Source organism: Aedes aegypti, chromosome 3, assembly GCF_002204515.2.
Source record: "Aedes aegypti strain LVP_AGWG chromosome 3, AaegL5.0 Primary Assembly, whole genome shotgun sequence".
NCBI classification, from domain to species: domain Eukaryota; kingdom Metazoa; phylum Arthropoda; class Insecta; order Diptera; family Culicidae; genus Aedes; species Aedes aegypti.
The window spans coordinates 234,191,167-234,205,663 of NC_035109.1; the positions used below are offsets into that span (position 1 = coordinate 234,191,167).

At 36.9% G+C, this 14,497-nt stretch overlaps 1 protein-coding gene across 46 annotated transcripts in view; it reads right to left on the reverse strand.

The window, feature by feature from the left end:
• LOC5576237 (dystonin) overlaps positions 1-14,497 on the reverse strand; it is a 627,686-nt gene that overhangs the window by 151,137 nt on the left and 462,052 nt on the right. For 9 of the 46 annotated variants that reach the window (XM_021853526.1, XM_021853527.1, XM_021853525.1 and 6 more), the window contains exon 2: positions 4,857-5,523. The exons of the other annotated variants lie outside the window; for them this stretch is intronic. In XM_021853526.1, the coding sequence (XP_021709218.1) occupies positions 4,857-5,444 (588 nt within the window). In that variant the 5' untranslated portion in view covers positions 5,445-5,523. The remainder of the gene's footprint in view (positions 1-4,856; positions 5,524-14,497) is intronic. 46 annotated transcript variants of the gene reach the window in all.

A 14,497-nucleotide genomic window follows, 5' to 3' on the forward strand; every position in this document is an offset into this window, starting at 1 on the left:
AATTTACAGATCAATTTTAACCGATTTTAAAACTACGATAATACCCATATCTAAACTGTAAAATATTTAAAGCAAAGTGTTTTTGATTAATTCAAAATGATTCAAATGATAAGAAAATTAGAAAAAAAAAACATAAAGAGCTAGAATTATTGTTCTAAACTAAATTAAAAACTAAAACAGTTAAGCGTTAGTATGTTCTAACTTCAAGTTGGTAAGAATCAACGGGCCGAATATGAGAAGAATCTATAAAAACTCCGAGGCCGTACAAAATGGCGTCGTTGGCCGTACTTTGGGCAGGCATGATTTTCTCCTGAAATTTTATCCTATTATTCCAGGAATTGTCACAAGGATTACTTCAGGTATTACTTAGGGAATCATTCAGTTTTTCTTCAACTGGTATTCCTAAGGTTCCTCCGAGATTTTTGTTCCTAATCAGGCATTGAAGATGCGAGCGAGCACTGTGAACACGATCCTAAAATGATCATAGTACCCTATTTTCGCATGAAATTGGACAAAAGTCAGAAAATGAAGCAAATTTCTTTAGGAGAAATCGAAAAAACAAATTAATGTTGCTTAGTATCCTGGTGGATATTGAGAAAGTCCCTTTCGAAATCACGCAATAATCTTGCACAGGATATTTTGAAGAGTCTATCCAAGAAATTTGGGACGCTTGGAAAAAATACCCAGGTTTTTATGGGAATCATACTCAGAATTCTGTCCGAATTTCAGCTAGTATGATTCGAAATCCTGCATAATATTTTGTGTGACCCGGAATGAAAGAGGAAAATCTTGGTCAAAATGAGAATTTTGTACAAGATTGTACATGATTGATGCCTAGGATTTTTTTTTTCGAAATCCTACCTAGAAATTTGTGAGAATGATGTCGAGGATTCATTCTCATCTTAGCCAGAATTTTTAAAATAAGCGTAATGGATGCAAATCTTGGCTGGAAGTTTGTGGAGTCCTGTTGAAGATTCTATGAGAATCCTGCTATGTTATCGTGTCCAGAATTCATTGCAAAAAGCTTGTCAAAAATTTTGCAAAAAGCCTGTCTAATTTTTTTTTATTCTGCCCAGGAAACTGTTTTTATCATTTCCAGAAGATCTTTAACCCTCTATTCTTACGACTTTGATTGACATTTTTTTTACGAAAGTATAAACGCTTGAAGTGTTTGAACAAACAATGTTGCGAATGGAACAGGAAGTGCAAAATACCGAACATTCTAGTTTTCATAAAGATTCCTGAGATAATCCGCCTACACATGACTCTAAATAAAGAATTATGGGTTTCTCCTGAAATTTTATTATATTATTTCAGGCATTTGCCCAAAGATTAATTCAAGTATAACTGATCAACTGATATCTCTAGGGTTCTAACAAGAGTTATGTTTATACTACTCTAAAAATCGCTAGAGATTTCATTAGAGACTTTTCGACAAATATCTCAAGAAAAATCTTGAGGATTTTATCCAAGGATTTTTTTTATTCAGAAATCAAACAAACTCAAATTTTTCAATATTTCTCCAGGAATTTCTTCCTTGAATTTTCCTCAAGATTTTAATGCAGTACATCCTCAAAAACTCAACTTGTAATTGACGAACCGAAACGCGAAGGGGTGTGACATTTTGGTTGGTTGGGAACACTAAAAAAATCTACTGTTGGCAAGCTTTTTAATGGCATTTTTGGGTATTTTTCAAATCCAACAAAAAATAGATAACAGATTGGCTTGTTTTTTAAGTCCAAATGCAATTTGTATGGAATGAGAAATTGCTGAAAAAACTTTAAACTCGTCTTCCCGAAACCAGATTTTTGTCACTTACACCCTTTGCTTCTAGCCCCTCAATTTCTGTCTGTCCATTAACCATGTGGTCATTTTTTTTGAATATTCAGACCCCCCTCCCTCCCTCTCGTGGTCATTTGTCCATACAAAAAAAAAAATAAAATTTGTATGAGAACCATGGTCATTGGTCAGACCCCCCCCCCCTCCGTCCATAAATGTCCACGTGGTTTATAGACGACCCCTAAGGAGAATTTGCAGAAAAAATTGCAGAGGTTCCCTGGTATTTATTCAAGGTATATTCATGTATGTGTATATTCGGACTATATTAGATATTTCTGCAAAATTTCCATTTTGGATGTCTAGATGTTACGGGAGAATCTCTGATAGAACTTGAGATATTTGGGTAGAAAAAATCTGAGAGCTCATTAGAATTATTGCTGTAGTGTTTCCTAGTGGAAAGTCTGAAAGAAATCTACAAAGTATCTTACAAGAAACCGGTAAGAACTGTTAGAAAAAATCTACCCAACAACTTCCCAAGAAATAGTTACCAGTTGTCAAGCAGTCATGCCCCTCCTGGAAAAATGGATGAACACTCTGCTATTCATGAACCTCGATAATTTTTTTGTTTCTCGATAATTTGCACCATTACTTCACAAGTTCTCAAAAAAATCTTCTAGTTTTAGAACCTGTGTCGATATTGATCAGTGGTCAACTGAATCCTGAGATATTCCGAAATTCCTTGGGGGACCGATGCGTAACTATAACCCACGTAAATATCTCAGGCTACAGATTTTTTATCGTATTCGAGTATTCTTTTCAGAGTAGCTCCCCATCACCAAGCTTTGTGTATCCCATATTTTATTTTTTGATAATTTGACGTAACAAAATGTCCGCCAAGGAAATTTTATATGGCGAATGTCGGTCCCCCAAGGGACATCAGAATATCTTAAAAACCAGATCACCAATGACAGATATCGACATGGATTCTAAAACTAGAAGAGTTTTTAGAGAAGAGAACTTGTGAAAAAATGGTGCAAACATATTGAGAAACAAAAAAATTATCAAGGTATGAATATTATTATTGCGGTAAAAAATTGAGCAACCGGTAGGGGTAGGGGTTAACTACAATACGGAATTGTACACATTATGATCTCATTACATCCACAATCCCATAGGCTTAGTTCACTTATTACCCAAACAATCTAGCACAAATCAACGGCGCCATTCCGTTGAGCACTTCCCACTTACGACGCCTCTTGACATTGACCGCAGAACAAAGTCAAGCTGTCACACCGCGCTACCGACCACAAACCAACAGATCCTGCGAAGTGTTGTAAACTATCTATGCTCGTAGAAACAAACACCCGCAATCAAAGATCAAGGCAGCGGGTCCCAATCGATCCATATTTGTACCCAACCAGCATCAGCAGCAATGCACGGTAGCATAAATCGTGCACCGCCAAAGTCATTCAAATGGATCTGTATGTTGTTACAAATGGGTGACATGCGGATTCTTGATCTGACCAACTCGCAGTACATCACGGTAGGAATTAGTCTATGACAAAAGATCGAAAAACGAAAGGTAGAAAGACAAAAGGTCGAAAAGGTAGAAACGAATTGATAAAATGTCGAGAATCTTCAAAGAACGAAAAACTCCCACTAAGCAAATCATGTTCGACCTTTTGTCATTCGACGTTTTGTTGTTTCGACCTGTTGTTTATAAACCGGTAGGCATGATTGGCAGAAAAATGAATTAATTGGTTATTCATTCGATTTAATTAGATTTGATGTAATCGATGACAAGTGAGTGAGTTCTAATCGTTTGTGTTTCGCGATCGCCGTGTGTCAGAGAAAAATGTAAACTATGTCAGTTTAAGTGCGTAAGGAATTAGACCACCGGCGACCGCACGCGGCAACTACTGGATATTGACAGAGCTGTCAGTTTGATTTGATTATTTTCCAAACAGTTCACACTGTACTTGATTTTGACGGGTGCGAACGACTTAGCGAGTACTTGTAGACAATACTTCAGGGGTAAGCGACAAAGAAATGGAAATTTTCTTGAGAAACAAAGTCACACCCAGTTTTAGTACAAGTTTACTAAAACGCACATCTGGTGAAAACGAGAGTAAAGAAACAGATGTTTTCCATCAAGAATTTTCCTCCCACGGTCTCAAGATCGCCATCGATCATAACGAGGAGAATCCACCGAGAGGTGCTAGGGGAGACGGACGTCAAGATCGTGAGCTGCGAGGCATGTAAACTATCTGAAAGCATTGTCTAGTGGGCTATAATGTGTATCTTGCCGCGCAACATTGCCACTATCCATCGTTCGGACAGTTGAGGAAGGGTTGTTCAACGTTGCTGCGGCTTGCTGTCATTTAGCCATTTAGTCGCGCGCTCGATCGGATCGGTCGTGTAACGACGTTGTAAAACACTGAGTGGAACGCGTGTCGCGGCCTAAACTTCTCTGACCATATGGTTCGGAGTTCCAGCGAACCGAGCCGGCAATGAACTGGAACTGTTATTAATTTCTTCTGTTTTGGGCAGAATAGTAGGGGAGCGCGGCCTCATGTAATATCAAATAACTGGGCGGAAAATAGAGGCAGCTGCTCGAGTTGCGAGGTTGGAGGATTGGGCGCCACCTTTGAAGATTGTTGCTCGATTGCGCACGCGGTGGAATTTAAGCGAGGGCCTGGATGACCATTTTCGGTTTGTTTTTGCGATATCAATTCCTAATGAGATCGCGCGCGTTGGTGGATTTGGAATGATAATCAAGTATTTTCAGATGCTAATAAACAAGTTGAATTGCCAGTTTGGATGAGATAAACTACCGTAATGAAGTTTACGGCTTATAATTAAAAAGATCAGATTTCCTGAGTTGTTTCTATACTATGATGAAGCTTAATCTCCGCAGATATGCTGTTGTAATGTTCTAGATTATACTACTCATCGAATGTTTGTACTAAAATCAACGACTGACGGAATGCGAACCCTGCATGGTCACCGCTGTGGTTTCTGGACCCTTAACCTTGCCCTGCTTACACAAGTTACGTATTCCTACTTAGTCTAAATACCTTGGCACGTTTCGAGTCCTGCGATCCCATACGCAAGTATCCGATCTCGGTCTTCTTCACATCGCGGTTCTGCCGAATCCGGTTATCTGCCTGCGCTTGCTCCTCGGCCCGTGTCAAAGTGGTAATCTTCCGAACAATATGAGTGGTCATCCGCCGATGACCGTCAGATGCTCGCTGGGAAGTGCTCGTCGTCTCCATGGTATTTCCCAGCACTTCCGTAGTCAGGCGTTTGTTTCGCGTAACTTCCGCTACAACGTTGCTACCGGGATGAGCCACGACCAACTCGTTCCCATAGCTCATGGACGACGGCAGTGCTCGCCAGTGATCCCGGTTCATCGATTCGATGACTCCCGGAAGCTCCGTCACCGTAGCTTCGATAACTTTCTCATTCATAATCTCATGGCGGAAGCGCAAATTGCTGTCGTCCAGGTTGGTCGTGATGGCCGGTCCCTTCCGGCTGGCGGTACTGCTACGGGAACTGGATCTACTGACCAAGGCACTTGACGATGGATAGCTCTGGCCATGTTCCCGCTGGGCCTTCATGAACACCCGGCCCCGGGGACGAAACTCATCGTCAATCTTGTACATAACACACTTCACTGGTTACTCTTCCCGAGCGGGCGAAACACACATCCGTCTTCTTTCGTCTCGAGTTCCGTTAGGTTTTCTTCGATAAGCAAAACAAAACACACAAATCAATAATCGCACATGACGCGGCGGTAGTCGACACAAATTTGCAGTCAGTTCGGCGACTCACATTACCGGGAACCTGTACGTACACCGTATAAGGCTTCTCTTTAGGATGTTCTGTCCGTCAAATGTTAGTCTTTGCCAGTTTCAAAGTCGGGTCGTGTTTATTAAACTATATGGCGATATGATAACACAATCAGAATGTTGTACTAAAATTATCCTTGGTCTAAAAATGTTTTTGTTCTGAGTAAAGACAATCATGATACGAGTTTTGTTCAAAGCTGCAGCTTGTTGTGCCAATCCTAACCTAAACTGAGAAATGAATTGGACTTATGTATGACAATCATTCGACCAGCTGATTTCAGGCGCAGTCGAGCATACATCCCACCTTCTGCGATGGTATAGGAATGCTACTGTTGGCTTCGCTCACACGAATATAGTGGTTTCCCATATGTATAACTGCCAGCAACATACCACCATGGATTAAAATAATAAAAATTAAAACCGGCAACGGCGTCAATCTTGTGACGGTGACGGAACAGAACAGACATGACCCGTTAACCCTTCATTTAAATTAAAATCCTTCCATATAAGTATAATCATTTGGAAATGTAAATTGGGGACCCAAATAGCCGTAGCGGTAAACGCGCAGCTATTCAGCAAGACCAAGCTGAGGGTCGTGGGTTCGAATCCCACCGGTCGAGGATCTTTTCGGGTTGTAAATTTTCTCGGCTTCCCAGGGTATAGAGTATCTTCGTACCTGCCACACGATATACGCATGCAAGAATGGTCATTGGCACAGTAAGCTCTCAGTTAATAACTGTGGAAGTGCTCATAAGAACACTAAGCTGAGAAGCAGGCTCTGTCCCAGTGGGGACGTAACGCCAGAAAAAAAAAGAACTCCGATACTGTTGATTTTAGAGAAAAATGTTCTATGAAGAAGTTGTAGTGAACCGTTTGGACTATAAGAAAAAAATATTCACTGAAAAAATATTTTATTTATTTTCATAGAAAAATCAAAAATAAAACTTAAATTTTTAATTACACAAAAACCCCATTTTCAATATTTTTTAAATTTTTACCATAGAATCTTAATAGTAAAATGATGTTGAGGACAAAGTTTCATGATGGAGAAATTTTTAATAAAAAAGTTTTTCTAAGAACAATTTTTGGTCGGTTTTCAAAATTTTGATTTTTTGTCAGAATAAATACGTTCTGCTGATACAGTAAGCATCTTGAAATGATTCTAAGTCATAATGATTATAAGAATAATTTCTCTAGAAGTAGCAATTTTCGAATTATATCGAGTTTAATGCAAAAATATTGTTTAAATATTGAAATAGACCATTTTCATTATTTATTCGCGTTTCTCCATTAATAATAATACGTTTTCGAGAGTAAAGACCATATTCCTTTCCACTTTCTTATTTTCCTTGATGGAGAATCACGAATAACTAATGAAAATGACCAATTCTAATATTTAAACAATATTTTTTTCATTAAACTCGATATAATTCGAAAATGGCTACTGCTAGAGAAATTATTCTTATAATCATTATGACTTAGAATCATTTCAAGATGCTTACTGTATCAGCAGAACATATTTATTCTGACAAAAAATCAAAATTTTGAAAATCGACCGAAAGTTGTTCTTAGAAAAACTTTTTTATTAAAAATTTCTCCATCATGAAACTTTGTCCTAAACATCTGTTTGCTATCAAGATTAAATGGTGAAAATTTAAAAAATATTAAAAATGGGGTTTTTGTGTAATTCAAAATTTAAGTTTTATTTTTGATTTTTCTATGAAAATAAATAAAATATTTTTTCAGTGCATATTTTTTTCTTATAGTCCAAACGGTTCACTACAACTTCTCCATAGAACATTTTTCTCTAAAATCAACAGTTCCGGAGTTATAATTTTTCAAATAAGTTGCATGCAAAAACTTATAGGCCATTTTCAAAAGTTACACTTGAGTCAAAATGATCAATTTTTCTATGGAAAACGCTTATTCTACCATTCCAAAAACATGTGCAAAATTTAATCCAAATCGAAGACTATCGAGCTCGATTTTTATTTTTTTTTTCGACTCATTCTGGATGGAATTCGTCATAACACTTATTATTTTCATGATCGTAATCTATACTTTAGACCATTTTTCCAGACAAAATTGATGATAGTCAATACTCTGTGTTATCTTTCAACATGATGTGACTTCATCCATGGTATTCGGACTTATAAAGGGTCACTTCACCAAATCGTTCCATTGATGTAGTCATGATGGACAATTGTTCGACCCAACCAAAAAGGAAAGACGCATAATAACTGTTCTCTTCTAATCAGTGCGATGATGACCAACGATAAGATTCCATATCGCGTTGATATCAATCGTTCGTGTGTGTCGCGATTCGTTTGATAGGCGAACCACCGTTGATTAGCGGAAATGTGCAAAGAATGTGAAAATAAAAATCAGCTACACATGTATGTGTCTTCTATAAACCCAAAGAAACGAATTAGCACTGATTGATGTGCGCTGTTCGGAATGCGAATTTCCGCACCGCAGGTCAGTCAGCAATGGGTAGAGGTCGCTTTCACGGTTTGGATTTTAATGGACAGGAAATCGCAATATTGGAGGAAGAAGCGATTGTTAAGCACAGTGGAAAATTTACTTGCTACTGAATTGACAACAAGCTGGTGATTTTGCTTACAGGGTACATTGGGTACAACATTTTTTCACTGGTAAGAAAAAAGCACTATGCGTTAAGAGCCAATTTTTTACCTTTGTGTCAGTTTTTATGGATTTATCGCTCTCTTTATATGGCTCTCCTTGTTTCTCCACTATAACTCATGAAGTTTATTCCAGATCTATATACAGATTTTTTCTTTGCTTGCTTTTATCGAACTTCGTCTTCAAATTATATCGAGTTTTGCAATCCCTGATAATTCTAATCGACACACACTAGAACAGATCGCTGTTTTCGACGGCCAAAACCTGCATCCTAGAGGTTTGGTGTCATCAAAAAAGTATTTTCGAATAAATTGTACTACATTCTGACTACTTTGGATTTGATCTAGAAAAGTTAAAACAGATCTAGATCAGTTTTATATTTTGATAGGAGCGTACTAGCAAAAAAACTTTCTTCTGCAAAGCTGTTCATTGAGGCATCACTGACGCGGATGGCACTGTTTGACACTTCAGCAAAAATACTAGCCATTAAATCAATTTTGACCATTTTTGCGTACGAAAAAATTGTTAAAAAATATTTTGTCGTCAAGCTTTCAATGTTTAACCATAAGAATGTAATTTTACATCATTATCTAGTAAAATTCGGATTTTATTATATTTTTAGTAAAAACAGTCAAAAAACAGTGTTTCACAAAATCCTGGATGACACATGAAGCGGCAGATGGCAGCAGCTTATTTTGTGTCTACAACTAATCAAGAACATAAGTCTCATTGTTGCGAAAAAGGAAAAGTAGGGCCGTGTGGGACTTAAAGTATTATGAAATGTTGAATTGTTGCTAGTTAATGATGTAAATTTATATTTTTATTGTTGAAAGCTTGATGACAATAGATATTTTTGCAACAAGTTGCAAAATGATCATTTTTTCAGCACAAGTTGTACAACGAGGTTCACCAAGTTGGATGAATACAACATTTTTTTTACGCAAAAATAGTCAAAATCAGTTTTTTGGCTGTTTTTACTCAAGTGTCATACAGCACCATACACATCAGCGATAGAGTGTAAGTGTCTTCGGAAGAAATGTCAAAAATATCTCAATAAACAGCTTTACAGAAGAATGTTTTTTTTATCTTGATTAGTTTCAACATATCTAGATCAAAACCAATGTAGTCAAAATGTAATACAAACTGTTATAAAATCCTTTGTCGAATTCCAAAATACTTTGTCGAAGAAACCAAACCTTTAGGATGTATATCCAAGGTACTAGAGGTTTTGGCTCTTGAAAATAGCTATCTGCCTCAGTGTGCGACAGAGATGCCAGATCATTTGTTAAAAAAATCTGAATGATTTTGGAAACTTCCTCGGTATGAAATTGAAGAACCTTACAAATTAATTGCAAATTTTTGTTTAGATCTTCTACTTTTTGTTTTTTTGAAAATATAGCATCACACATTTGACAAATTCAGACAAGTATGAGAAGTCGACATTGTTACCAATAGATAAAGAGAAGATCAAAATATAACTTTAATGGGTTTACTGAAACTGTTTATTGGAGCAAAGGTCAAAACTGAAAAAGCGTTTTTTTTTCCATAATAATCGACAAATTGAAAATCTAAAAACATGCTGTTCTTTTATATTCGGAATAAAACATTGGGTGTGTTTTTTTTTATTCGATTTTTTGATTAGTATGATGGAAACTTCTTCAGTTTCGACATTTGCTCCAATGCTAGGGCCTTTATTAGACAGATTATATCTTGAAAAATTCTTGTGGCCTGTGGAAATTTGGAAATTACAGAAACCACGGAAAAATCCATTTCCCAAGCATTCTTTGGTGAAATCGATGATGAAATTTTTATTTTAAATCTTGTATGAACAACTTTTTTTGGAATTTTGGTACAATTTTTTGACGTCATTTTGTACCACTATCATGCGAATTTCATGCTCGACTCTAGTTAACATTACTGAAGGAGTTTCCGAGATTTTTTTTTTTTGCTATTTTGACAGTTGAGTTTCTGATCAAATTTTAAATAAATAGGGTAGAAGCACCGACCATCCTAGCAGATTTTTTTTTCAAATGTGTAGGATGCTTTATTGGAACAATTTTTACGTCAACTGAAAATTTTCAATCTATGTATTTTTAGAAAAAGACATAAATTAGGAAGACATGTTTTTGCCATTGAAAATCGCGTTGGCCAATAGGGGCTACCACAACCAGTTTGACTACACAATATTGATTACTAATTTGGCAAATCACATTCATTTCTTATGAGAGGGTCCAATTTAGGACAACCCAGGCCTAATTAGGTACATTAGAGCTGCAATTGTATATAAAATGAAATATTTTTATCATTACTCTGATTATGTGAATGACTCTACCCTAAATAGACAAATTTTCAAAATTTCCATTTCCTTGAATTTCTATCAGTATTTCAAGAAAATGTTTTTCTAAGAAAAAATGATAACTCCAGTTTTTGCCTGAATTTCTTCTATGAATACCATCAATAAATCCTCTTGGTACTTCCCTTGGTACATTGTTTTATGTTTAAGGGGGTACTATTATTTTGAGGAACTATTTCAGTGATAATGCCAAGAATTGCTCAGGAATGAATTCGAATATTCGGTGAATAATTCCTACAAAAATCATCCAAATTCATGTGTTGCTGTGACCTCCAGGAACTCATTAAAATATTTCTTTGGAAATTTCCAGAAATTCATTCAAAATTTCTTCAAAAAATCACTGTAAGCATCTTTATTATTTCTTTCAGGGATTTTTACAGAAATTCTTGCAAGCATCTCTTAAGAAACATAAATTTTTATCTTGTAAGTCCGAAAGGTATAAGGAGATTTCTTTTTGTTAATTGGCAATCCTTTTTAAAGTCTTCCTTATTTTTTTCCTGGAACTTCTTCTTGGATTCGTCCAGGCACTACTGCAAGAAATTCTCCATGGATGCTCGTAGCAATTTATTCGTTAGATTCTTAACAATTATCTTACATAATTTCCAATAATTCCACCCACTATTTTTGCCATAGTTATGCTAAGGACATAACCCTAAATTAAAAAAAAACTTTCTAGGAAATTAATGAATTTCTATAGAGTTGCAGAACATTATACTACGGAACACATTTTTGTCTCAAGCTCAAAGCATCACTGTTTATTTAATTTAGTTGCTGAACCCATAGTCATTTTCAAAAATATCATAGCACGTCTAGTTTTTAAGATATTGGCTGTTAAAAATGCAGAATTTGATGATTTCAGCCATCTTACATGCAAGTTTGCTAGCTTATATGGCATTCTTTTGCTTATTTTGTCACATAATTCAAACTTCATATGTTAAACAACTTTCCTTAGCCGAGTGGTTAGAGTCCGCGGCTACGAAGCAAAGCCATGCTGATGGTGTCTGGGTTCGATCCCAGTTCGGTCCAGAATCTTTTCGTAATGGAAATTTCCTTGACTTCCATGGGCATAGAGTTTCATCGTACCTGCCACGCGATATACGAATGCAAAAATGGTAACTTTGGCAAAGAAAGCTTTCCGTCAATAACTGTAGAAGTGCTCATAAGAACACTATGCTGAGAAGCAGACTCGGTCCCGGTGAGGACGTTAGTACCAAGAAGAAGAAGAAGAAGAGGAGAAGAACAGGCAAATGACAAAGAACGATTACCATACTCCCATCCACGTCCCTCGAAACAAAGCCCAATCACTCAAATTCCTGCCCCGATTATCGAGTCTATCGGACTATATGCGTCTTGATTGTACTAATTTTCACACTTCACGGTAAAACTTTCCTCACAAGTTACGTCAACCCCACCAGTTAGACACGAAATTGATACCAGCCGAAGCTCCCCTTCTCAACACCTGATGCTTTTAAACTCATTAGATGATGTCAAACATCGTCGTCCATCAGCCCCGTGTCGATATCAATTACAACCAGTCCAGTGGTGGTGGTGATGGTGTTTGTAAACAAATGGCGCGCCAGCTGAACTAAAAAAAATCACATCGATACTCATCATCGCAGAGATAACGACAGAAGTGTCCCAGCACACCTCGGATAGGCGCGAGGACGCAATCGCAAATATTGTGATTGAATTTATAGCCATTCAATTGGTCTCAAGTGGAGCGACGACGACGACGACTCCCACGCTCCGGATCGTTTACTGCCCCAAGGCTGATCGTCGCCCCACGTGTAATTTCAGGGATCGTAGCGAATAAATGCCTAAAAAATGGAACTTTAGAGACCTAATGCCTGAAAAACGAGTCCAAAATGAAACTCCACAGGAACCCAACAGAGATCAAATATGAACCAGAAAATACCTAAATTGTTATAGGGTATCGATCTACTTCGTCGTAAGCGCTATTATTCATCATATCAAACATGAAATGTTCCACTAAGGCGGATATTCGATTTTATTTACAATTTAGATTCATTTTCCAAGTTTAGTTTTGTACAAAATTACTATGTTTAGATAAATGACTCCAGTTCAATTATCCACTTTGCACTTTTTCAACGAAATCGCATGGACGAAGACGTACCGAGCGAAATCTGATAAGCGATCGACTGAGCCACACCACATTACGATTCAAATTTTTCGTGTCCACTGTGTGACTTGCGACACCGGGCACCCTTTTGCACTATAGTGGTTTCTGCGCTCGTGTACATACACGTTACATGTCACCAACACTACTTAAAGAGTGCTGGTGGAAAATATAAACAAAGATCAGCTGTTCCCAGCAAAATCAAACGGCAGTATTTTACACCAGCAAATTTGCGCATGTGTTCGTGACGCCGCTTGGCAAGAGCTCAATTGAAAACCTTTGCACATTTTCACTGAAGAAATTCATTACAATCACACGCCGTAAAACTTCTATTATTCACGAATTTTTAAGAAATTCCCTCAATGACCGCATATAATTGAGTACGTAAACAAAGTTTTCCATCCGACCGGATTGAGTAAAAAAACTTGTACGCATAATTGAAACAATTCCTTTGATTGTGATTGTTTTAACTGTACTGTGAGTCGTCATGCATGTCATGTCATGTTCGGTCGAAAGTAATTGTGCATATATGTTTGGGCTTTGTTTTGATAGGAACAATGAATTTTAAAGGGAATCTACTTATTTGATCATGCTGTGGGGATGGAGAGGGATGCCCGAAGATCTAAATAATCTAATTGAACATTCTATCATAACGTTAAAGTGGTGTATTTTGACCACTCACTATATAACAGTGAACCTTTAGTTGTTAGACGAATCAAACTGATCACGACCGATATGAAAATGGGTACGACGAATGAAGGCAACGGTAAGTAATAATTCATTGCACTACTTCCAATGAACTATCAAGATAAATCAAAATATTTTTGCACAGAGCGAAATCAGTTTTGGAAAAAAATGTTTGGCATCGTTTTGTATCAGCATCATCACTGCAACAATGTTGATAGACTCACACTCAAATCTCAATAAATACGCTCTCCCGTGAGAGCAAACTCATTAGAGTTCTGCTTTGTAAATTTCACGCTTGAGATTTTGATGCAAAACCACTCAATCAACTCAAACCGTAAAAAATAATTCATTCGAAATCAAGTCAAAAACTCGTGAAACCCGAATGTTGTTGTTTACGTTAGGAAGGATTACTATAATTTTACCAGACTAACAAGGCTTTTCCAGTGGATTTCTCTATAACTTTTGTTCAGGACTTTTTCAAGAATTTAAACATTATCTATTATTCTCCTAGGAGTTCCTTAGAAAATGTTTGAACAAAATTTCTGCCAGGAAGTTCTCGAAGGATACTTCCAGAGGTTCCATAAAAATTTTGGAGAAGTTTTCTATAGTTCTTGCTGGTACTACCTTCGAGAATTAAACTTGGAATTTGTCCAAGGGTATTTTCACAAATTACTACAAAGATTCGTTCAGGAACTCTTGCAAAAATTTCAAGAGGAAATCCTCTGTCCTCCCGGAATTCATACTAAGACTTCCTCCCAGATTTTTGTATAGGTATTTTCTGTAGTGACTTTTAAAGAATCTATTGAAAATTCACTTGAAGTTATTCAAAATATCTTTGGAAGAGACTGTGCGAGTAATTCCTGGATGGAATGCTGGAGAAATTCCTAGAAAAATAACTGGTAAATGTTTATGGGGAAACTTTATGAGGAATCCTTGGTTGAATTTGTTAAGGATTTCCTAATAGATTTCGTGGAACAATCCCAGCAGGAATTCATGGATCAACTCTTGGGGGAACTCTATGAAAATAGCCGAAAGAATGACTGAAAG